Here is a 26737-nt window from a genome sequence, read left to right as displayed (position 1 = left end):
CCGAGCAGATACCTATCTAGTGTCCAGCAGTCTGCTGAACGCCAGCAACCTGGGGAGTGTTTCCTTCAATCACAATATAGTGCTCACCAGATTGTCCTCCGAAACTTCCTAAATCTGACATTGCCACCAAATTGTCAGTATCTGGACTGGTGGGGAGCTGTAGGAGGGAAGCATTTGCCAATGTTTCCCTCTGAGGCCTTGGTAATCTTATCCTCTCAGAAGGCTGCTGCCAGAGCAAGCAGTTTCTCTGCAGGGGCCATCAACACCTCACTGGTACCAAGGCAGCGAGCTGTCACAGCTCATGGACAGCAATGGTGTAGATGAATGAAAGTGACGTTGGGGTTACTGTGGAGTGCGACTTGGTTGGGACAGGGATGTTTTGACATCCTTGCAGGATCCTAATCCCCTCTTGTGAGATACGGGGTTTTGTCTACGTAATGGGTTGAAGTGCCTGTTATCAGGGATGCCACTACTCGTCCTGGCTCTTTCCATGGAGCATCAGAGGCTGAAGGGTGACCTTATCGAGGTTTATAAAATTATGGGTGGGGGGCATGGGTAAGATAAATAGCCAAGGTCCTTTTCCCCAGGATAGGGGTGCCCAAAACTAGAGGGCATAGGTTTAAGGTATGGAATGAGCTGCTAGAAAAAGTGGTGGAGGCTGGTACAATTACAACATTTAAAAGGCATCTGGATGGATATATGAATAGGAAGGGTTTAGAGGGATATGGACCAAATGTTGGCAAATGGGACTAGATTAATTTAGGATATCTGGTTAGCATGAATGAATTGGACTGAAGTTGCTGTACAACTCTATGCCTCTATGAATCATTCAACAAGCAACAGTTGAAGGGAATTAATGAACAAAGACTCCCTTTGACCACATTCCTTACACAGATGCAGCATTGGTGAATATCTCCTGGGATGACAGCTGAGTGATCTACTGGGCAGAGGACAAAAGAAGCTTGTAGCTGAATCTTACCAGCTAAATGTTTGCTGTTATCATTTAATTTCTGTGAACCAACTGAACATTAAAACTCACTTTGTGGACAACAGACTGTAAGACATCTTAAGGAATTTTCCAGGTACTAAGGAAAATTATATCAGCCTTCTTTAACAAATGTGTATGAAGTTAAGCTATCTGATTCCAGACTCCCTAATGCCTATCAAACATCTGCAAGACACAAATCAGTAGTGTGATAGACTCCTGTCTACTTGCTTGAATGAGGATAACTTCAACAACACTCAGAAAATTTCACACCATCGAGGACAAAACAGCTTGCTTGATTGGCACCATATGTACTGCTGAAAATGTGTTGCTGGAAAAGCGCAGCAGGTCAGGCAGCATCCAAGGAACAGGAGAATTGACGTTTCGGGCATAAGCCCTTCTTCAGGAAGCCCTTCTTCTTCGATTCTCCTGTTCCTTTTGATGCTGCCTGACCTGCTGCGCTTTTCCAGCAACACATCTTCAGCTCTGATCTCCAGCATCTGCAGACCTCACTTTCTCCTACTATATGTACTGCTTTCAACATTCACTCATTCTACTATGTTAAAAATCACACAACACCAGGTTATAGTCCAACAGGTTTAATTGGAAGCACGAGCTTTTGGAGTGTTGCTCCTTCATGTTCACAATCACCTGATGAGGGAGCAGTGCTCTGAAAGCTTGTGCTTCCAATTAAACCTATTGGACTATAACCTGGTATTGTGTGATTTTTAACTTTGTACACCCCAGTCCAACACTGGCATCTCCAAATTACTCTACCATGGATGCACTGTGATAACAGTGAGTACTATCCACAAGATGCACTGCAGCAACTAGACAAAGCTCCTTTGACAATACTTTCCAAACGCACAACATCTATTTATAAGAACAAGGAAGTAGACATGGGGATGCCACTATAACAAAGCTACTGTCCAAGCTACTCACAATCTGTACTTGGAACTGTCACTGTTCCTGATTGGATTAAAAAACTGGAATTTCTACCTAAACAGCATTGTGGGTGCATCTACCCCAAATGGACCGTTCAAGAAAGTGGCTCACCATCCCCAACTTAAGGGATTGTTACAAATGCTGGCCTTGCCAATTATGCACACATCCTAACAAATTATGAAAGAAGTAAGCTTAAAGAGACTCCTCAAGTCTGCTCTACTATTCAAGAAGGTCGCTCTGAACTTTTGATATTGGTAGGATTGAATTAAATCTCCTGATTACTTTAAATGAAACACATTGAGCTCTGTCTTGAATATATGCAATGACTGAACATTTGAGTGATAAAAGTCTCTCCAACTAACTTGTAAATATTTAAGCCATTTACTATGAGTCTGTGATCACTAGTTCTAGATGTCCTGAGTCAGGGGAAACCTTTCTTCCATCTACCTTGGAAAACATTTTTAGAATTTTAAACGTTTCAATGAATTCACTTCCCCTCCTCTTAAATTCTAGGACATAGAGGCTTAGTCTACTCAATTTCTTCTTGTGGGACAATCCCCTCATTCTGGGAACCAGTCGAGTTACTGTTTTAATTAAATTACTAATTTTTTACTAATTATTGCAATTTAATTTATTTCCAGATATAAGGTTCTTAGGGGGAATTGGCAGAGTAGCTGCTGAAAAGTTGCTCCTTGTGAGAGTTTCAGACCAGAGGGCACAACCTCAGAATAAGTGGTGCCTCATTTAATCAAAGTGAGGAAGCTTTACTTTTCTCAGAGGGTGGTGGATCTGTGGAATTATTTACTGCAGAGGGCTCTGAAGGCTGGGACAATTTGTATATTCAAGAATGAGATAGATTTTAATCAGGAAGGGAATCAAGGATTATAGGGAAAAGGCAGGAAAGTGGAGTTGTAAGATAATTCACACTGTGCCCCCCCAGGTAAATCTCACTGTGTTCCCCCACCCCGGAAAATCTCACTGTGCACCTCCCGGGTAAATCACACAGTGACCCCCTTCGTGGGTAAATCACACTGTACCACCTGGGTAAATCTCACCGTGCAGACCCCCAGGCAAAACACACTTGCCCCCCCCCCCCCCCCCCCCCAAGGTAAATCACACTGTGCCCCTCCCCTGGGTAAATCACACTTAGCTCCCTGCCCCCCACCACCCCAGTAAATCATACTTTGTGCCCCCTCTTCACCCCTCCTGGGTAAATCAGTATTTGCACCCTCCCCACCACCATTCCCAGGTAAATCATACAGTAACCCCTCTCCCCCATTCCCCCCACCGTAAATCTCATGGTGCCCCTTCTCCCACCTTGGTAAATCACATTATTTCTCCTGTCTACACCCCCACCCTGTCTCTTTGTATATTGGGTATTAGTGTTTATTGCCCCCTAAAGCATGGGGTGTAGGGTAGCCCACCCTGATTTGCCCTAAGCTGGGCTAGTTCTAGTCATTACCAGCTTGTGGGTTTTTGTCAGTCCGCAGATGTGTCGGGAATGAGGTTTGTGAAGACAGGAAGCCAGGGAAGGGGATATTCAGCAGAAACTTCCAGTTATGATGAGCATTTTTACATTCAACTGCCTGATCTGTGGTGCTTCTCCAGCACCACACTCTCAACTGTGATCTCCAGCATCTGCAGTCCTCACTTTCTCCAATTTTACATTCAACTGAGCATCAACAAGATGCATGTGTAATGATCTTTGTAAGCTAATGGTTCTCTTTTTAAAGCAATTTTATCATAGAAGGACAGAGGGAGACTGTTAGCCATCTGAGCTATTGCACAAACAGTTCTGGTGACAGGTCATGTTCTGAAACATTGACTCTTGTTTCTCTCTACACAGAAGCTTCAGTCTGATCTACTGAATATTTCCAAAAGTTTCTGTTTTTGTTTCAGATGCCCAGCAACTGCAGTATGTTACTTTTGTGTAAGAGAATTGTTGATGTAGTTTATAATGTAGCATTCAATGCTGGAAAGACCTGGACTCAGGCTGATCTTACAGACAAGAGTGGGTGATGTTTGTTTCTGCTTTGAATAGAAAGGTTAGACAGTGTTCCTGCTTTAATCATTCTCTGGTGAAACTATTTTATGACCTCCTCACTTCCTCATTGTTACCACACATTCACCAATAAATGCATTTAATTTATTTGTTAAAGGATCTGCCTGGATAATTAAAGAGTGCAGGATAAACAGACAGCCTATGGTTCCCTGTCCTTGAATAATGTAATTATAGGGTAGTGTTTTATGTGACTTCAGGAACATTATGCTGTTTATACAATTGAATTGTGTAGGTATTAAGTAGAGTAATTGAAAGAAAATGCGCGTAAACATGACTTCAGGGTATTAAAACATACATATTAATGTAAATCAGTTCAGTATCTGAAGCAGTAATGCATAATACATGGCACTGAATTTTTAGTGCTGGACTGAGAATTGTTTATAATGAAAACAAGAAGTCTTGGAAACACTCAGCAGGTCTGGCAGCATCTGTGGAGACAGAGAAAAATGTTAAGATTACAGTTTGGTAGTATTTCTGTGGTTGAGGGGTCATATTTTAAATGCTGCTTTGAACTGAAATTATCAGCCTTTATCCCTCTGGTGGGTATGAAGTGATTTGATTTCTCTTTCCTGCTACAACCCTTAGTAGATCATTTCTCAGCATAAGCCTTGCCTAAAAATGACTATCGTCTAACTCAGAAATCACATGCACACTGCTATACATTATACTGTGATGTAGCTGTCAAGTACAGGTCATTCCATCCTCTCTCAGAGTCTTGACAGCATGTGACTGCTGATATTAGTGTTACTTCATCTTATACAGCACATCATTAATTTACAAAAACAGAAATTGCTGGAAAAGCTTAGCTATTCCAACATATATTCAAGACAGAGCTCAATGTGTTGTTTTATTTAAAGGAATCTGGTGTGGACAGAAATCAGAGTCAATATTTCGGGTCTAGTGACCTTTCCTCAGAACTACGTTTTCAGCAATTTCTATTTTTGTTTCTGATATTCTGCATCTGCTGTTCTTTTGGTTTTTGCATCATTAATATATGCATTCTTGATAAACTGCACAATCACACAACACCAAGTTATAGTCCAATGGGTTTATTTGGAAGTACTAGCTTTTGGAGCAATGCTCCTTTTGCAACGTTCCAAAAACTAGTGTTTCCAAATAAACGGTGAAGGAGCAGTGCTCCGAAAGCTAGTGCTTCCAAATAAACCTATTGGACCTATAACCTGGTGTTGTGTGATTTTTAACTTTGTCCACCCCAGTCCAACACCAGCTCCTCTATATCATAACAAGTATTGTGGCACTGTGTATACAATGGTGCATTGCTTATGTGCTGGACTCAGTATCCTAAAACATGAGTTCATGGCAGTTTGAGAATTTGAATAATAGTTCTAGAAACCTTGAAAGATTAAATGGGATCTTGAACAGACAGGCCAGTGGGCTGAGAAGTGACAGATGGAGTTTAATTTAGAAAAATGCGAAATACTGCATTTTGGGAAAGCAAATCTTAGCAGGACTTATACACTGAACAAAGAGACCTTGGAGTGCAGGTTCATAGATTTTTGAAAGTGGAGTCGCAGGTAGGTAGGATAGTGAAGAAGGTGTTTGGTATGTTTTCCTTTATTGGTCAGAGTATTAATTATAGGAGTTGGGAGGTCATGTTGTGGCTGTACAAGACATTGGTTAGGCCACTGTTGGAATATTGCATGCAATTCTTGGCTACTTCCTATCGGAAAGATGTTGTGAAACTTGAAAGGGTTCAGAAAGGATTTACAAGCATGTTGCCAGGGTTGGAGGATTTGAGCTACAGGAGCAGTTGAATAGGCTAGGGCTGTTTTCCCTGGCATGTCGGAGGCTGAGGGGTGACCTTATAGAGGTTTACTAAATCATGAGGGGCATGGATAGGATAAATAGACAAAGTCTCTTTCCTGGGGTGGTAGAGACCAGAACTAGAGGGCATCGGTTTAGAGTGAGAGAGGAAAGATATAAAAGAGACCTAAGGGCAACATTTTCACGCAGTGGGTGGTATGTGTATGGAATAAGCTGCCAGAGGAAGTGGTGGAGGTTGGGAACAATTGCAACATTTAAAAGACATCTGGATGAGTATATGAACAGGAAGGGTTTGAACTAGGTACTGGCAGGTGGGACTAGATTGCGTTGGGATATCTGGTCGGCATAGATAAGTTGGATTGAAGGGTATGTTTCCGTGCTGTACATCTCTGGACTCTATGACTCTAAGTGACGCAAACACACCAGTGGCCAATATTTTGCACAATGGCTTGATTATAAAGACAATTCTCTATCATGGCATACTGGGCAACATGGTGGCTCAGTGGGTGGTACTGCTGTCTCACAGTGCCAGGGACCCGGGTGCCATTCCACCCTCGGGCAACTGTCTGTGTGGAGTTTGCACATTCTCCATGTGTCTGTGTGGGTTTCCTCTGGATGCTCCAGTTTCCTCCCCACCATCCAAAGATGTGCTGATTAGGTGGATTGACCATGCTAAATTGTCCAGGGATGTGCAGGCTAAGCAGATTAACCATGGGAAACGCAGAGTTACATGGAAATGGTGGGATGCTCATGTAGGGGTCATGTAGATTTGATGGGCTGAATGCTTCAACACTGTAAGGATTCTACTTTTTTCTATGTGCTTTGCAGAATGTAACCGGCCCAGCCTGCCCTGCAGATAGCTCCAGTCTCACCAATCTTCTTGACTCAGGAGTGGTCCACCTTGTGAACAAGTTACTTAGCTGTACAAAAGCATTGCAAGGAATGAATAAAGTGAAAAGTAATATTTATCAAAGTGAGCATTAATAACGTGAAAAGTGGATTGACCCCCCATTGTTTATGTTATTGCTTTGCTTGAATTATCATTCTGTGTCTTTTAGGTTTTCATTCTAATTCTCTTTGATAATCTTCAATGGAATGAGCAACTTTAGTTACATAGCGTAACATAACAAGCATAATAAAATATTCTAATATCACAGAAGTATTATGTAACAAAATACGATACTGAGCTTCAGGAAGAAACATGAGGTTAGTTGACCAAAAAGGAGATAGGTTTTAAAGTGTATTTTAAAGGAAGGAAATTGAAGAGAAAGGTTTAGAGAGGGTTGGTTACTTGAGATTTTTCAAGGTTACCAAGGTAACTGAAGTTGAAACTTTATTGCTGGAACAGCACAGCAGGTCAGGCAGCATCCAGGGAACAGGAGATTCGACGTTTCGGGCACAGGCCCTGATTCCTGAAGAAGGGCCTGTGCCCGAAACGTCGAATCTCCTGTTCCCTGGATGCTGCCTGACCTGCTGTGCTGTTCCAGCAATAAAGTTTCAACTTTGATCTCCAGCATCTGCAGACCTCACTTTCTCCTCGAAGGTAACTGAAGGCATTACCACCAATGGTGAAGTGATTAGAATTAAGGAACCTGAAGAAGTCAGATTAGATGAGCCAAGATATCTCAGAGCGGATGGGTCTGGATGATTACAGAGTTAGGGAAGGAGTAGGCCATGGAAGGATTTAGAAATGAAGATTTGTACTTTAAAATCAAGACATTGTTTTCTGGGAGCCAACATCGCTCAGCAAGCGCAGAGGTGATATGGGAATGATATGTTTCAAGTTAGGACGTAGGTAGCAGAGTTGGATGACCTCAAGTTTATGGAGGATAGAATGTAGGAGACCAGCTACTTTGAAATAGTTGAATGTAGAGGTATCAAAGACATGCTTGAGGCTTTCAGCAGCTCATTAGCTGGGACACAGACAATGTTTGGCAATGCTATGAAGATGGAAACAGGTGGACTTGGTTCTCGTGAGGCAATATGGTTGGTCATGGTCAGATATGAACATGACTGATTTAAACTCAGACTGTTGCATGGGTATTGGATGGAACTAGTAGGTAGAGAATGGAGTTGAGAGTGAGGACTGAAAACAATAATTTGATCTTCCCAACATTTAATCCGAATGTACACATTCAGTTCTGGATTTTAGATTAGTAATCTGATAATTTAGCGATAATGAAAGAGTTGTGATGTGTCTTAGTGAGGTACAGCTGTATGATATTGGGGACCATGTGAAAACAAATGCTGTGATATCACTTTTTGTCACTGAAGAGCAGTATGTAGACAATAAAAAAGGATATTGCTAAATTTGCACCCTTGGCTGACACCAGATATAATGCTGTGGGAGCAGGAACAGAAGATGTATTTAAAGTGATTTGGAATGCTGATGTTTAATTCGGCTGATAGATTATTGATTAGGATTATAGATTATTGATTTGGATGATTGGTTATTGATTAGGATTATAGATTATCAATTTGGATGATAGATGATTGATTCAGAGTACAGATTTAATTCGGATTATTAATTCAGATTATAGATTAATTATATATATATAATTATATGTAATGATTATAGATTATTTATTAGGATGATAGATTGAATCAGATTATTGATGTGTTATTAGTACAGTCCGGATCCAGGGCCCTTCCTGCTCACTGTCTCCGAGGCCACAGCCGCTGGAGCCCGGCTCCTGCCTCATTCCCCTCGGCCCCGGGACAATGTGGAGCTTCACCAGGAGAGCCGCTCTCTCGGTGCCGCTGCCCCGGCGGCTGAGCCCGAGCCCGAGCCCGAGCCCGAGGCCGCGGAATGCTCGGACTGCCGTTTGTGGGAGGCCGCCCGGGCCCAGCAGCGGGAGGCCTGAGGAAGCGGGCCCAGCCCCGGGCTGGACTAAGGTAAGGCCGGGGCTGGAGCTCCGGGCGACCGCCTCCAGCCGCCAGTCATCCCCGGGGCTGGAGAGAACCGAACCCGTTTACCCCCTGAACCCGGATCCCCCTTCCCCCGAATCCGCATCCCCATCCCCTCCTTAATCCGGATCCCCCCTGAACCTGGATCACTCCTTTAATCCGGATCACCCCCTGAATCCTGATGAGCAATCAGTCAGTGATCTCTCCTTCTTCAACATCCCATAAAGTCTCACCATCACTATTGCGACGCTGCACTGTTTTACTCACCAGCCCATTGACCCTATATCTCTGCAACATTATTGGGTCACATTCTACCTGATCTGTGGGTAGCATATAATGTCTCCATTAAAACTCCACTCTAATTTCCTTGTCAGTTTTGAGGGTTCAGGCACCTCTGCCCACTTCTTCAACTGGTCAGTCATCATTCCTGAGGTTAGGCATTTGATGACCATTTAACTATCACTGGAACCAAACTGCGCTGATTTAGATTTCCATTCTTGATCTTTTTAGGTGCCTCAGAGTCCATCCTGGCAGCCTGTAGAGGTCCGTGAGTTTCCAGAGGTAAGGAAGCATTTCCTGGGAAACAGCTGAAACCTGTACTTGTTGGTAATTAAACCTCTTATTGAGAACCATATAGACCTGGGAGGCCCAGTGTTTGACCCTGCTCTGTGCAGTGGTAGGATTGCTCATCGACCCTGGGTGGGAAAGAGGATCCATGGGTTCCTTAACTCTCCAGCAATCCCTTGATTGCATTGCAAGTGTGAGCAGACTTGAACTGAGCTTTTAAATCGAGGCACCTTAAATAAACGATTGAGACTTTACCCAGAAGGCTGCTTGGGTGTGAATGGACAGAGGAGCCTGTTGACAGTAGAAATAGTTAGGGAACTGGTGCTTTCAGGTGAGAAAGTGAGAAAATATAAAAGTTGGTGCATACAGTTGCAGTTTCTGTGTGCTGGATCATTTATTGAAGAGATAGAAAAGCTTAATTGTTTCCCACGCTATAGTTCAGGGACACAGTACCTGCACTGCTTCAACTTTACACAGGTCAGTGATAGACCCTGGTTCTCTGGCACAGTGGTTGCACAGTGCTATGCTGGGCAGAGACTTATAATGATTTAATGTGACCTGTATGTTTTCATGCCAACAAACTCCAGGTTACCATGGAGATGATTGACCATCTTGAACGATTGGCACTCGTTGATTTTCGGAACCAGGAGGGTATAGAAAGATTGGCAGATGCCATACAGTTTGCCAACCAGCTGCATGCTGTTGACACTGAGGGAGTGGAGCCCATGGATTCAGTGCTGGAGGACAGGTAATGGTATCTCTGTCTTACCTGATGGTAAATTACTTGGTAAATTAAGGAGAGCAAAAGAGATCAAAGGAGTTAGATTGTTAGGGGAGGTGATGATGTAGTGGTAGTGTCACTGCACAGGTCACTCAGAACCCCAGGCTTAATGTGTTGAGGACCTGAGTTCGAATCCCACCATGACAGATGGTGAATTGATCAGTAATGGCAACTGTTTGATTGTTGTAAAAAAAAAACCCACCTCATAGAATCGCTACAGTGTGGAAACAGGCCCTTCGGCCCAGCAAGTCCACATCAACCCTCCGAAGAGTATCCCATCCAGGCCCATTCCCCTATTACTCTACATTTACCCCAGACTAATGCACCTAACCTACACATCCCTGACCACTACAGGCAATTTAGCATTGCCACTTGCACATCTTTGGATTGCAGGAAGAAACTGGAGCACCTGAAGGAAACCCACGCAGACACGGGGAGAATGTGCAAACTCCATACAGACAGTCACCTGAGGCTGGAAATAAACCCAGGTCCCTGGTGCTGTGAGGCATCGGTGCTAACCACTGAGCCATCTTGCTACCTAGGTCATTAATGTCCTTTTTAAGGAGGGAAATAAGTCTTTCTTATTGGGTCTGGCCTACATGTGACCCATGGCAATGTGGTTGACTCTTAATTGTTCTCTGAGCAATTAGGTATGGACAATAATTGGTGACCTAACTAGGGACACGCATCTCCCAGAAATGCATTTAAAAAAACAGTTGTACATCCGAGTGAAATATCTTATGTTGATAAATTTATAAAGTGCAGCAGATGTAAATTCTGAAATTTCCTCCTTTAAAACAGTCCTCCAAACTTATTTATGTTGGTCACCTATCCATTAGCAATTTTGGTCCTGTGAAGCAGTTGAGATGTTTTACTATGTTAAAAGTGCTATGTACATGAAAGCGTTTGTTGGCATAGAAATTAGTGACCAGATAATCTGTTGTAGTGATACTAACTGAATAACAACAATTTGTACTTGTATCTAGCACCTTTAACCTCACAAAATGGATCAAGGTGTTTGACAGGCGAATCTATACATTAAAGTTTGGTTTGATTTATAATTGTCACTTGTACCTCGGTACAGTGAAAAGTTTTGTTTTGCATACAGTACAGGCAGATCATACAAAGTGCATTCAGGTAATACAACAGAGTGAGGAATACAATGCTAAGGCTACAGAGAAGATGCAAAGGGAACGAGATCAACGTTAAATTTATAATTTGAGAGGTCCATTCAGAAGTCTAATAACAGCAGGGAAAAAGTGGATCTTGAATCTATTCATATATGTTTCATATCTGCTGCTTGACAGGGGAAGATGGAAGAGAGTATAAGTTGGGTGGGAGGTTCTTTGATTATGTTGGTTGCTTTCCCAATGATCTTTGTGTCTTTGTTTGCTATCATCTGCCTGTGCTGCTCGCAAAACAAAGCTTTTCACTGTACTTAGATACATGTAACTACAATAAATCAAATCAAATCCTGAGGCAGTGGGAAATAAAGTTGGGTTCAATGAATGGAAGGCTGGTTTACGTGAGGGCCTGGGCTGTGTTCACGATTCTCTGTGGTTTCTTGCGGCCTTGGGAAGAGCAGTTGTCATACCGAGCTGTGATAAATCCAGGTAGGGATGCTTTCTGTGGTGCATCCTGTAAAAAATTGGTAAGAGTCCTTGTCTACAAGGGAGTGTGCTGTGATGAAGTTCCTTAGCTTCCTAAAGAAGTAGAGGCATTGTTGTGGTTCTGTTCGCCGAGCAGACATTTTGTCCCCTGTCTAGGTGACATCCTCAGTGCTTGGGAGCCTCCTGTGAAGCGCTTCTGTGATATTTCCTCCGGCATTTACAGTGGTTTGTCTCTGCCGCTTCCGGTTGTCAGTTCCAGCTGTCCACTGCAGTGGCCGGTATATTGGGTCCAGGTCGGTGTGTTTGTTGATAGAATCTGTGGATGAGTGCCATGCCTCTAGGAATTCCCTGGCTGTTCTCTGTTTGGCTTGTCCTACAATAGTATATTATACCGACCCAATATACCGGCCACTGCAGCTGACAGCTGGAACTGACAACCAGAAGCGGCAGAGACAAACCACTATAAATGCCGGAGGAAACCTCACAGAAGCGCTTCATAGGAGGCTCCCAAGTACTGAGGATGTCACCTAGACAGGGGACAAAACGTCTGCAACACAAATTCCCAGCTTGGTGAACAGAACCACAACAACGAGCACCCGAGCTACAAATCTTCTCACAAACTTTGAGTAGAGGCATTGTTGTGCTTTCTTGACCATTGCGTCGATGTGGGTGGACCAGGACAGATTGTTGGTGCTCATCACTCCCAGGAGCCTGATGCTGACAACCATCTCCACCCCAGCTCCATTGATGCAGACAAGGCCATCTTTGTACTCGTCTTGCTAACGCTCGCGGAGAGATTGTTATTTTTACGCCATGCCACTAAGCAGTCAATCTCTATTGACGCTGTTAACTCAAGTTGACACTGAATCGCAAAAGCAGTGATCAAAATCTTGGCCCAGGGTTAGGTGCATTTGTCAGGGGTAAATATAGGAGAATAGGGTAGGGGAAAGGGTCTGGGTGGGTCACTCTTCAGAGGATCTATTGGGCCGAAGGGCCTGTTTCTACACTGTAGGGATTCTATAATTCTAAGTGGTAGGTCTTAAGGAGAATAGAGAGAGTGGACAAAATTCCAGAGATTAGGACTTTGGCTGCTAGGGGCACAGCTACAAATGATGGAGCAGTTAATACAAGCAGTGCTCAAGAGGTCACGATTATATCGGTGATCTTTTATTGTCCTGTACTTTCCTGCTGTTTCACTCTTTGAACGTACTACTTCATAACTCTTTGTGTTTTTGTGAAAGGTGTTACTAATGTAGATAGCTTGGTGGTGCAATATTTCACGGTCCCTGTACAGGGAGTGTGCTGTTTCAGATCTATTTCCTCATGAAATTGGGGGCACATAGGCAGAGGTTATGCCCACAATTGTATTACAGAATCCCCAAATTGTGGGATGCATTTGCATTTTTGCTCTGATAACGTGAATTAGACAGAAAGAAACAGGTTCGCGAAAATAGGATTATCAATGATGTTACAATGATGTGGAGATGCCAGAGTTGAACTGGGGTGGACAAGGGTCAAAAATCAAATGACACCAGATCATAGTCCAGCAGGTTTATTTGAAAGTGCAAGCTTTTGGAGCTTAGTTCCTTTCTTAGGCATTGTATGATAGAGAGACACAAGACACAGTATTTGTAAGCAAAAAGCTAACAACTTTAAAACTAGCTGCCCTTATTGAGTCTTTTAATAAGTTAGAAGGTAGACTGCTGATTAAAATACAAAATCTAGACTCCCTTCAAGTCTTTGTCTGTAGATAACTAAAGCTTTTATCAATGTACAAGAGGTGACATCTCAGGTCAGACAATTCAGTTTTGGTGTGAGGACCTGCTTTGAATCTGTCTATGTTTTAAACTGAAGTCCAGTTTTATTTTTTTGACTGAAGAGAATCTTGCTTTGTGTATATGTGAGAAAGAGAGAGAGAGATACGTGAGAGAGTGAGTGAGAGACGGAGATGTCCAGAGTGTTTCGAAAGAGATGCCAGAAACGTGTCATCAGAAAACCCATGATATTCACTTTTGTTTCACTTTACTGAAAGAACACAGAATCGTAGAGTCCCTGCAGTGTGGAAGCAGGCCATTCGGCCCATTGAGTCCACACTGACTCTCCCAAGAGCATCCCACCTTGACACACAACCCCACCCTATGCCTGTAACTCTGCATTTCCCATGGTTAATCCACCTAGCCTGCACATCCCTGAACACTACGGGCAATTTAATATGGCCAGTCCACCTAATCTGCACATCTTTGCTCTGTGGGAGGAGACCAGAGCACCCAGAGGAAACCCACACAGACACGGGGAGAATGTGCAAACTCCACACAGACAGACACCCGAAGGTAAGATCAAACCCAAGTTCCTGTGCTGTGAGGCAGCAGTGCTAACCACTGAGCCACTGTGCCACCCCAATAACTTGACTAATAGCTTATTGAGTGTCAGGAAATACATCCCATCAGAGCAATCTTTGTCTGTCAAAGAGTGTAGGGCAGTACAAGGTAGCTTGTACTATTTATGAGTGAGTTCAGCAGCAGAGGTGGTCTCTCATTCATTCCAGGCACACTATCTCTCAGAAAACTTTTCGACAATTAAGACTAAATTGGGAAGAGTATTTTCTATGGGAGAGATCCTGTCTGCTGACTATGAGAAAGTTTATATGCATTGTGCACCCAGGACCGTAGATACGAAGATTCTTAATCCCAAAGATTTTTCTTTGTTGCATTTAATTTGGGCAGATTGCTTGTATTTTATGTCCCTGAACCAGTGGGTAATGCAGACAATCAACCAATGGCATGTAGAATTTTAAGAAGTAAAATCCTGTAAATGTTAAGCAGGTCAATGACTTGAAACATTTCTCCCTTTGCAGCTGCTATCAAACCCGCTGGGAATTTAATCCTTTTCTGTTTTTATTTCAGATTCCTAGCATCTCTCAAGATTTGGCTTTTATTTCCCAGAGTTGGGAATGTTTGAGATAGAAAAGGGAGTGTCCATGTGGGGGATGAGGGGACGGCTTAAAGGCCTGAGAACAGGGTGCCAGTGGAAGCTGCAAACGTAGAGCAGAAGGGAACGGGAAATAGGCAGATGTTCAAAACCCATGATGTTCACATTTGTTTCACTTTACTGAAAGAACGTAGAATCGTAGAGCCCCCTACAGTGTGGAAGCAGACCTATCGGCCCATTGAGTCCACACTGACCCTCCAAAGAGCATCCCACCTAGACACTCACGTTGTCACTTCGAGTCCAGAACCTCCCCAGTCAACAAGGACTGTGGACACGAGTGCTGATGAGAGGCAGAAGCTCAACTAAACACATGGATTAAAGAGGTCCCAGTTTGGCATTTCTGCACCACTGGAATCTGCACTTTCACAATCCCTGAAGCTCTGAAATTGGACCTGCATAGTGTCATAGAGATGTACAGCACTGAAACGGACCTTTCAATCCAACTCGTCCACACCGACAGATATCCCAACCTAATCTAGTCCCACTTGCCAGCATTTGACCTATATCCCTCTTAAGCCCTTCCTATTCATATACCCATCTATATGTCTCTTAAATGTTGTAATTGTCCCAGCCTCCACCACTTCCCCTGGCAGCTCATTCCATACACGTACCACCCTCTGCGTGAAAAAGTTGCCCCTTAGGTCTCTTTTATGTCTTTCCCCTCTCACCCTGACCCTTTAGTTCTGGACTCCCCCAACCCAGGGAAAAGACTTTGTCTATTTATCTTATCCATGCTCCTCATGATTTTATAAATCTCTATAAGGTCACCCCTTAGCCTCTGAAACTCTGGGGAAAAAAGCCCCAGCCTATTCAGTCTCTCCCTATAGCTCAAACCCTCCAACCCTGGCAACATCCTTGTAAATCTTTTCTGAACCCTATCAGTTTCACAACATCCTTCCAATAGGAAGGAGACCAGAATTGCACGCAATATTCCAAAAGTGGCCTAACCAATGTCCTGTACAGCCGCAACATGACCTCCCAACTCCTGTACTCAATACTCTGACCAATAAAGGAAAACATACCAAATGCCTTCTTCACTATCTCATCTACCTGCGACTCTAATTTCAAGGAGCTATGAACCTACATTGCAAGGTCTCTTTCTTCAGCAACACTCTCGAGGACCTTACCATTAACTGTATAGGTGCTGTTCTGATTTACTTTTCCAAAATTCACACCTCGCATTTATCTAAATTAAACTCCATCTGCCACTCCTCAGCCCATTGGCCCATCTGATCAAGATCCTGTTGTAAATTGTGGTGACCTCCTTCGCTGTCCACTACACCTCCAATTTAGATACAAATATCTCAGCAAGAGGCCCATCTGCAAACTTACTAACTGTACCTCCTATGTTCACATCCAAATCATTTATATAAATGACGAAAAGTAGAGGACCCAGCACCGATCCTTGTGGCACTCCACTGGTCACAGGCCTCCAGTCTGAAAAACAACCCTCCACCACCATCCTCTGTCTTCTACCTTTGAGCCAGTTCTGTATCCAAATGGCTAGTTCTCCCTGTATTCCGTGAGATTTAACCTTGCTAACCAGTTTCCCATGGGAACCTTGTCAAACACCTTACTGAAGTCCATATAGATCACATCTACTGCTCTGCCCTCATCAATCCTCTTTGTTACTTCTTCAAAAAACTCAGTCAAGTTTGTGAGACGTGATTTCCCACGCACAAAGCCATGTTGTCTATCCCTAATCAGTCCTTGCCTTTCCAAATACATGTACATCCTGTCCCTCAGGATTCCCTCCAACAAATTGCCCTCACCGACGTCAGGCTCACCGGTCTATAGTTCCCTGGCTTTTCCTTACCACCTTTCGTAAACAGTGGCACCTCACCTGTGACTATCGATGATACAAATATCTCAGCAAGAGGCCCAGCAATCACTTTCCTAGTTTCCCACAGAGTTCTCAGGTACACCTGATCGGGTCCTGGGGATTTATCCATCTTTATGCATTTCAAGACATCCAGCACTTCCTCTTCTGTATTATGGACATTTATCAAGGTGTCACCATCTGTTTCCCTACATTCTATATTTTCCATGTCCTTGGCAAGAATGCACATTCAGGAGACGTAAATGGAAACAGTCAGGATACAGGAGGTTCATCGACAGGGTTGGTTAGGGAGGGGAGATGCCAGAGTGTTGGGCACAGGCAGATGCTGCAAATCAGTGGGTGAGAGGATGGGAGAAGCACTTCCAAAATGGTGCTAAATGGAGAACACAGGATATGATGTTAAAACAAATATTGGAACGCTCAGTGAAATTATAGGCTCTATTAACTTGCCAACATTGTTTTGCATGCAAGTCAGTTGGGGATTTACTATAATCTGTTCCTGTTCTTATGTTCTTGTGAAGTTGTCTTATCACTGACCTGAGAGATCTATAGACTGCTAGTATAGTACCTTTCAATTCAGTTCTCAAAACATTTCTATTTTATCACACAGGCCATTGTACTTGCGTGAGGACACAGTCACGGAAGGTTACTGTGCAGAGGCAATCCTCAGCAATGCGAAGCAAGTTGTAGAGGAATACTTTATAGCACCTCCAGGCAAGTTCAATCAGCTTTACCATCTTTGGTGCTTTCAAACTCATCAGGTGGTATTCTCTCCAGATTTGGCTAGAAGGTGTCAGAGCTATAATTGACATTGCAAACTGGCTCTAATACAAAGCTCTCATTATCACATAAATCAGCGTTTATTCTGTCCTGACCTGCTATTCCTTGCTTACCTACCCCATTCACATGTCTCTCTTTTTCTTTCTCTCTCTCTCTGGGTTCCATCTCCACCTATCCACTCACCTCCCCCAATTTCCTCTTCAGCATAAATACCTCTTTTTCGAGCTGCCAGCAGTTCTGATAAAGAGTTACCAGACTCTGAAATGTTAACTGTGCTTTCTTACCACAGCAGATGCTGCTAGACCTGCCAGGTTTCTCCAGCGATCTCTGTTTTTGTTGCAGGTCAGCTGCCTGACATTCATTCTCATTTATTGAAAATCTTTCTCATTAGTCATTTAGTTTTTCAAATGCCTCTTTGAGATTATTGGTCAAGCATCTACTGTTGTTAAACACAGCAGGTGTTGGAAAAATTCAGCAGGTCTGGCAGCATCTGTGGGGGAAAAGAGTCAACATTTGGATTAATTATGACTTCTTAGGAACTGAAGAGAGGTTGAAATGAGATGGGTTTGTGATGTTGATAAATGAGGGAGCATCAGCCAGAACAAAAGGTCAGGGATATTTTAGAGGCAAAAGAGATTAAATAATAGTGATATTGTGCAAAAAAAAACAAAGACTAGTAGAAGACAGCTTTGGTCCTGAGAAAGTCGATGGCAGAATAAAGGACAGCTTTATCTAAAAACAGAAACACATGATTAGAAGACTGGCACAGATTTCCCACTGGCCAGACAGTCTTTACTCCAGTGTAAGTGGGAGGTGTGAATCCCCATTGTACACATTCTGAAACTGACTGTTCCTCTGGGCAATTCCTCCAATCTTGGCAACTGCTGAAAAATCAGAGACTCTGGATGGTTCCAATGAAATTAAGTGAAATAATTATTCTGGAAAAGTTAGAAATTAGATACCTAGTCCTGAGTACTGACCCCATAGTTAGCTCACACACCCCAAACTACTCCACTGTCATGAACAGTTACACAACCCAGATCCTGACCCTAACACACATCCCAGGCACTGACATAAGCACTCCCCACAACAACATGATACCCCTCTCTCCCCAGGACCTGGAAGCACACCTTCCCCTACCCACTGACACCTGACACACCCTACCCCTGATATCCAACACCTTCCCTCCATCTCCATTAAGATCTGAACCCTGCCCAGTCAGTGGACCTGATACCCTCACCTTGAGTTCCATCACCTAACCACTGCCACTGCTTTTAGATCTGACTTGCACCACCCACCATTGGACCCTATCATCCTTTCCCTCCCCCACTGGATCCCCCCCCCCCCCCAATCTGGATTTCCATCCGACCTGGTTTCTCCAGCCCACCCTGATCTTTTGCAAACACTCACCTGCCCCACTTCCCACCTGACTCTCTACCCCTCCCAGTTGGCACCCTACTTACCTGACACTATACCCACCTGGCTGTCTGTCCCTTCGCCAGTTTTCACCCTACCCACCTGGCACCTACATCTCCACCCATCTGACACTCCACCCTCCCAGCAGTTCTGTGACAAGAAAGAACTGTCATAGTCTCTATATTTATTAGGTCGGTCTGAGCACATTATTCTCTCAGAAAAGCAAAACTCCCTTCTTTTATATAAAAAAAAGGGCTGGAGTGGGAATTTGCATGAGATTGCCTGTCCCCAGAAAATCCTCACCACAGACTGACACTTGGCAAAGGAATCAAATTGAAATGGTGGGTAGCATGCACCGTGTGTTGATGACATGTGAGCCATGATACCAAACATGTCAGAAACTGGGAAGAAATAGAGAGCCAAGTGAGTATAGTGTCAACTAAGTAGGGTACCAACTGGGAGGGGCTAGAGAGCCAAGTGAGTAAAGTGTCAGGTAGGTCATGCTGACTTGACATAGTCCATAAACCAGGATAACACCTACCATAAGATGTTTTATGTGACAGTCGAGCTTGGGAGTCATGACTGATGTTGTTGTTTCTTTCCCCTAAGCCTGTATGCTGTAGTTGCAACTCATTGTAACTCAGTGATTGAAACTGATTTGTGACAGGTAGTAGCAGAAATAGCCATTTAACCAATTGTGAAGTTGTTCCTCTAGTTTAGAGAGATTGTGGTTGAACTGACCCAACTCCCTGCACCTTTGCCCTATACTCCTTAATCTCTTTCATTAAGAAAATCAGTTTCAGTTACAAAACGAATAACTGGTCTCGTATCAGTTATAGAAGAGAGTTTTGAACTTTATAGTGCTTTGTGTATAGAATTATTTCCTCATCTCTGTCTTGAATAGTTCAGTTCGTACTTTTTCAACTATGACTTAAGGACCTCAGCTCAATCAATGGAAATAGTTTCTCTCTGTTTATTTTATCCATTTCCTTTGATATCTTGAAAATGTTAATCAACTCACTCTTCAACTTTAACAGTCCCAGCAAGCACACACCCTTGGTTTGTGGAATCTCTCTTCATAGTTTAACTCTTGAATCTGGGGATGTTTCTTGTTCCTGCTTTTGGGAGCATTTAGGACCAGAATAAGTAGCCACCCATTTAAGACAGAGATGAGGAGGAAATTCTTCTCTCTGAGAATGGTGCATCAGTGGAATCCTTTACTACAGGGGGGGCTGCATTCAAGGCTGAGATATAGAGATTCTTAGTCAGTGAGGGAGTTACAGGTTATGGTGAAAAGATAGGGAAATTAAGGATTATCTGAAAAGCCATGATCTCACTGAAGGGCAGCCTCCATGTCCTGCTCCTTCTCCCATGTCTTATAATCTTTAACTTTCAGCCAGAAGTGCTGAGTAGATGATTCATCTTGACCTCTTCCTGTTGGTCCTCAGGATCACATGCCAGTCTTCAGCCAAATTGCTTCACTTTACGGGTACCAAGAAACCACTGAAGGCTCTGGATATTACAGAGGCTCTGACAACAACCTGACAATAGTACTGATGAGCTGTGTGCCCAAATTAGCCATATCCCTAGTCAAGTTGTTCCAGATACAGTCCTGGCATTTACCCAACAATGTGGAAGATTATCTAGGTATCTCAAAAAGCTGGACAAATCCAATTGGCCGGATTCCTCTCCTCCCCCCGCGTTCGTTATCATTAAAGGGATGGAAGGGACTGTTGGCGGTGCAATCAGACAGCACTCGCTCAGCAATAACCAGCTCAGTTTGGGCTCCGCCAGGGCCACTCAGCTCCTGATCCCATTGCAACCTTTGTTCAAACATTGAAGAAAAGGCTGAACTCCAGAGGAGAAGTGAGGATGATCTCGCTTGACATCAAGGCAGCATTGACATTGTGGCATTAAGGAGCTCTAGTAAAACTGGAGCCAATGGAAATCTCTCCACTGGCTGGAGACATGCCTGACACAAAGAAAGATATTTGGAGGCCAGCCATCCCAGTGCCAGGTGTCTCTGCAGGAGTATGTGGGACTTGAACCCAAGCCTTCTGGCTCAGAGATACGGACATTACCACATCACAAGATTTTGGATTGTTAGAAAGCTCCTATCCCAGCGTTAGCAATTGTCAATGGACCAATTTTATAAATGGATTGAAATCAGGCCTCTTCCATGATCTGTGTGGTTGATATTTTCTAGACAACCTATTCAGAGATGTTGTGACACACATCTGCAGTAGGTGGGATTTGAACCTGGGCCTACGCAATTACATAGAAACGCTATTACTGTGCCACAAAAGCCTTCTGTTCCTCAGGAATCTCTCCTAGGCTCGGACATCCCCAACTATACCATCAATGACCATTCCTCCATCCTAAGGTCACTCTTACTTTGCTTCATCATTTAGATGGATCTCTGACCCTGATTCAGTATTAATTATTTGACATGTCTAGCATGTTAACCTCCTCTTCTAATTCAACTCACATACAAAATGATTATTCAGCATGTGTGTCATGTCCTAATTTCCATTGATAATGGCACTGTTACCTGGTTTAAAGAGGCGTACTTTCCACCTGATCACTCTTTCTTTCTAAAGTGTTAATTTTGATTTCCCTCAGAGCTCCTTTTCTAGCTCCCTATTCTGTTTTGTCACTAGTGATGTACTTTGTCTACTTCCTATTCACCAGGATTAGTGTTTTTTTCTGCATTTTTATTTGCTTTCTTATATGTTTTATGTTGTCCTTTACATCTTTATTGGTCCACGGTTGTCTCTTCTGATGAATCAATGTCTTATTCCTTAGGGGTATAGAACTGGTCCTGTATCACAAAAATATACTTTATTCATACAATTTGAAAAAGTACATGATGAGACGTTTTGAAAATTATACAGTGCGATAGAAGTCATCTTGTCTACATTCAGCATGTTACACTCTGAGGTGCCTCAATATCATTGTAATACTTTTAAAATTTGCAATATACATTTCACATCAGGATACAGTCCAAGGGCTAAACATTTCAAATTGAAAATTCAGAAGGAGCAATAGGCTTTAACTTTGCTACTTACAGCATGTTCAACTCTGAGGTGCTGCAATACAATTCCAATATTTTTGATGTTTATAATTTATATACTTGTCAGGCATATAGCTCGAGGGGTTCAATAGAGTTTCCAATTCCTTGCTGTATTATGGCTGGAAGGCCTTACACAGTAACCTTTCTCTATTGTGCACCAGCTCTAAGCTTCCGTGTATCCCTCAACATGGACTCCTCTTGCTGATCTTCTGTCATCATTGATAGATACCCATTGATACATTTGTCCAGTTTACTGTGATTGCTCTGTTTCTCATCCTTTTGAAATCAGCCTTCTCCTAATCTAGAATTGTTGGTAATTGTTTTGCATTTCTCCTTTGGAAAATAACCTGTTTATTCAACTACATTATAATTGCCATTAGATAAATGTGTTCTTGTACAGTTAGACTATTAAGTAAATCATTATACATTACCATTTCTAATATCATCTCTTGTTGGCTCCTGGACATAATTGTTAAATTAGCTCAGGTACACTCATAAAATTCACCTGACATCTTATGAAATTTATATAAAAGTCAAAATCTCTTACTAAAAACACTGATCCTACATCTGCCTAATCTCTGTATTTACACAACCTACTGCTTCATATCTGCTATAGGAACTGCCAGACAATTCTCACGACAGTCTTTATTCATTTGTAATTCTTTGTTCTAGCCATAAAGTCTCCAATGTCTACTGACCTTTCATTGTCACCTCTCATCATTGAGATGATTTCATCCATAATAATCACCACCATGTCAAATCCTCCAAATGTGTGACTGCATTTATCCGATTTGTTTATGAAAACTTCATCCTTGTGACCACTTTATTTTTCCTGTCCATTAGGAATTATTAGCCTAGCCCAGTAATTTCTTGCTAACCCAATACTTAAAATGAAATCTCTCACTTCCAAACACTTGGCCACATATTCACCTCCCTGATCTGTTTCTCCCCATGCCAGTTTGCTCATAGCTCAGTTATGAACCTTGAGGTCATGATCTTTAGTTCATTAGCTCTTTCCAAAAGTACCTGTAATCTACTCTTCTCTAAATTGTTTATAAGATAGCTCATGGATCCTCCTCCTTCAATATCCTTTTCAATCTGGTTTGAGATATCCCTCATGTGGAACTAGACCGATGACTTACCATGCACATTTCTGAATGAAAGATTTATGCCCGAAATGTCGACTCTCCTGCTCCTCGGATGTTCCTGACCTGCTGTGCTTTTTCCAGTGCCACACTTTTCGACTCTGACTCTCCAGATCTTTGAGTTCTGCCCACTAAGAATGATATCTTTCTGTCTGATTACTGCATTACCCAACAACTACCACATTATGCCTCTCCCCGTATCTTTTTCCAATGTGCTGTAATTAGTAGATTGGATATCCTTCCACTGTCTTTAGCCTTATTCTAACAGGTAGCAACAACATTGGACCTGTTGAGTAGTATCTGCTTGTATGGATTTTCATTCTCCAGTTCACCCATTATTCACACTAATCCCATTCTGAGCCTGGTTCCCTCAAAAATGTGAGACAAAGTCTGGAATAAATTAACATGATATTGCTCCCTTTTCATTGTATGCTGAGGAGTCTGTAATTCACAGTCCAGCTTAATGACTCTGCAATTGAGGGATTCAAGATGAGAGACTAGTTGCGTGTTTGCTTGGTAAAGTCGCATTAAAGTGTCAGTCAGGAGCAGGCACTTCAGGAACTCCAGCCTGCTGTGCCATTCAATAATATCTTGGCTGATCTGATTGGACAATGAGATTGAGATTACAAGCTGTTATATTGCATTAGTGAAACACAATAGCATTGCCATATTTCAACCTAAATGTTTTGTAACTACTTATAATTTAATTTATTTTCTATTCACACCTGGACAAAAGAAAGTAAATACTTAGTGCTTTTAACTTACACAAAACCAGCATGTGTTGAGAACTAAAAGGCTGCACTTCCTTCCTCCTCTGCACCAAATTCCCATGCTCAACAAAATCCTGACTTTTGCATTCTTTTTGTGACCACTCAGAATCAGCAACTACTGCTTAGTTTATACATGTTTTTTGAGAGTCACACCCAGATTACAAATAGAGAATCAGATTCCTGCACGCAGTGATCAGCACCTATCAAAGAAACCACTTAGTTGTTGGGCAGTTTATTAATAAGATCAGTCTTTAAAGTTATGAGTTTAATTTCAAAACTCTTAAATACCAGAGAAATCTTATTCATTAAATCCCTGACTTTTGCCTGGCAGTAACACGTTACTTTCTTCATGACCACTCTGAGCAGGTAACTTTACCTTTGAACTAATGGGGAAGGTGGTACAGGGTATGGAGTGAAATTTTTATATGTTATGTGAAAGATTATAGTCAAGACTAGAATTGAAATTACTTTTTTAATCTTTCCAGCAGTCACAGATGCAGTTTAGCTAATGTTAAAACTGGTGCTTTCTTTGTGTTTTTCAGTGCTTGAAGGTGTTTAACTGTTCTTCTTTGACTTTGTGCTTAAATGCATTGTAATTTTAAAAATAGTACTGTTGTGGTTGGTAGTCTGGAGTTTATTGATATGTTCATCAATATGAGTGATACTTTCATGTAGCAATCTGACATTTCCATTTCAGTCAACCTGTACCCAGCATCTGGAATCACAACATCATCTTGTTTTTAAGATGGCACTAACTTGAGTGGCTTCAAGTGTTTTGTGTTATTTAAACTATAATAGACATGCACTTGGAAACCAAAATACTAAACACAACTAATGGGATGTTTTCTGGTCCCTTGTCTGAGGTGATTTTATGCATGGGAAACAACTCCGAACCAAAGAGTTAAGTTGTACTGCTTTCCTCAATGCTGTCACTGCAGTGAATATGAAGGTTGAAAGCTGATGTCAACCCATTGTTATTCATTTTCCCATCACAGAATGGGCAAGAGTCCAAACATTTATCAGCATGGCCTGCGATTTTTCTTTAACCATAGTTCTTCTAACTTCTTTACACGGAGTGATTTTTAATATAGGTTTCCCACTTCTCGCTATGGTTTGAGATAAATGAGATTTAAATTGTTCTTTGACCGGAAATAGCACATTTAATGGCTATCTTGGTAGAAATTCAAAGTGTGGCAAATGGAAGTTGAGTTTGGAAATAAAGTTAGTTGTCAATGTGAGGTTCTAAAATTGAACATATTTTTTCCATCTTCGGATGTCACAGGAAAGGGGGAGCTCTTTGTTACAATAGTTTAACTGCATTGATTTCTTGACATACCTAATACAGTCCTCAAAGTAGGCCTGAATAGTGTTCCCTCTTTGCCTGGCACAGGATGACCGAGGCTGATTGGAAGTCTCTTACTGTTATTTGAGCTCAGTTAACTGGGCACTGAATTAGATCAAACCCCAACATTCTGGTCTGTATAGCTTAAGCTAATTGTCAGTTGTGCCCCACAACTATCTCAACAACAAAAAATGACAGCCTGACTGAAGGGTGGGTTTGATTTATGCAGAGACTCAGAACCAGTCAAGCATTCTCAATGGCAGCATCTAATTTTAAATGGTTGAGTTTATTTGCAGTTTAGCATTAATGTATTGATATGAAAAATGTATTGGGATTCTTGTGATGTTTAGTTCAATAAAATGAAAATTGAGATTGCTTGGCAGCAGGACTGGTATTGTCTAAATTAATCAGTTCACAGAAAACACATTCACGAGGAGTAAGCATGTCATGGTCAGCTCCACATGAAGATCTCAGCCAAGACGTGGAGTTTGTTCCTCAGGGATGTGCAGGACAATAGTCAGTATTTCTGATCGAAGTTCAGTAATCCAAGCACAATATGTTTGTCATCTGAAGATGTATTCAGACATAGCTGTGATGGTCCTCATGGTAGAACATGCCACCACCTACTGTCACTTACTGGTTTGTATGAAGATTACCTGCTAAGTTGATTTATCATATGAATGTTGATCCTATGGATCTGTATCAAGTGCAAGTTAAGTTTTAAGAAGATTACAGAAGAAAATTAGGAAGCAAGTTCTAATAGTGTTTTAAAAGTATTAATAATGATTGATTGAATGAATAATGAACCTGATTGATATTATCTTAAAGCAGTCTCTCCTCCCTTTTATTTTGAGAAGGAAGAAAGATTTTAGTGGCCATTGAATAATTATGGCATCCCATTTAGATTGTTTAGAAAAGGTTCTGAGTTAAAAGTTCAGCAGGTATCACTCTAAACACAAGATCAAGAGGGAACCTCTCATGGTACAAATGCCCATATTTGCTGCCAAGGGTTCCATTTGCATAAGTTTCATGCCTGTGATTTCTGCCTATGCAGGGCAAAACCAAAATGGTCCAGGAAAAATGAATTAAGCACCTGCAATGTCATTCTATTTTCCAAGGATGGTTTGTAACGCAGTGCCTGGAGGTGATGAAAGTAATAACTTCCAAACAAAAATAATTTTCCCAATTGTCTTTTTTTTTACATTGACTTAAGATTATATTTTGCCCAATATATTAAAAAAAGTCTTTTCATTTTAGGGAATATTCCACTGCCAAAGAAAGAAGAGAGAGACAGCTTCCTTCAGCATTCTAACCGGTGACCACGACAGAGGAAATGTTGGAATTAACAATTTCAAAATGGACGTTCTTGGTGAGGAATTCCACTTTCTTGCAGACCACTTGACTACACTGAACATACGGTGAAGATTCAAGCACACCAGATTTGTCAAATGAACCAGTTTTTCATATCAAATGGCAGTGCCAAAGATGTGAAATTCAGTGATGTGTAGATTTTTTCTCTATTAACTTGGATTGTTGTTTTTGATTTATTAAATTTAAAATTGAACAGTCATTTATTTGAATACTGAAATAAAGAAAAGGTGTCTCTCTTAGTGCATTCTCACCTTTGAAACAGAAAGATACGGTTTTGCCTTCTACTTCAGGAACCTGTGCATAATCTAGGGTGTTTGTTCATGTGAAGTATTAAGGGAATACTGCATTCTCGGAAATGCCACCTTTCAGG

The 26737-nt window shown here is 42.1% G+C and overlaps 1 protein-coding gene across 1 annotated transcript; it reads left to right on the top strand.

Annotated features, from left to right (window-relative positions):
* The first annotated feature begins 8252 nt into the window (after positions 1-8252).
* Positions 8253-26606, top strand: gatc (glutamyl-tRNA amidotransferase subunit C). The gene is made up of 5 exons (XM_043715958.2): positions 8253-8672; positions 9195-9245; positions 9839-9999; positions 17081-17184; positions 26254-26606. The coding sequence occupies exons 1-5, from the start codon at positions 8499-8501 to the stop codon at positions 26313-26315; spliced, it is 552 nt and encodes a 183-aa protein (XP_043571893.2). The 5' UTR covers positions 8253-8498; the 3' UTR covers positions 26316-26606.
* The last annotated feature ends 131 nt before the right edge of the window (positions 26607-26737 follow it).

Source organism: Chiloscyllium plagiosum, unplaced genomic scaffold (genome assembly GCF_037043375.1).
Source record: "Chiloscyllium plagiosum isolate Xiang-an unplaced genomic scaffold, Cpla_swu_hap1 HiC_scaffold_24, whole genome shotgun sequence".
Classification (NCBI taxonomy): Eukaryota; Metazoa; Chordata; class Chondrichthyes; order Orectolobiformes; family Hemiscylliidae; genus Chiloscyllium; species Chiloscyllium plagiosum.
The sequence above is the reverse complement of the archived record's forward strand: the minus strand, read 5'-3'. Positions and strand labels throughout refer to the sequence as shown.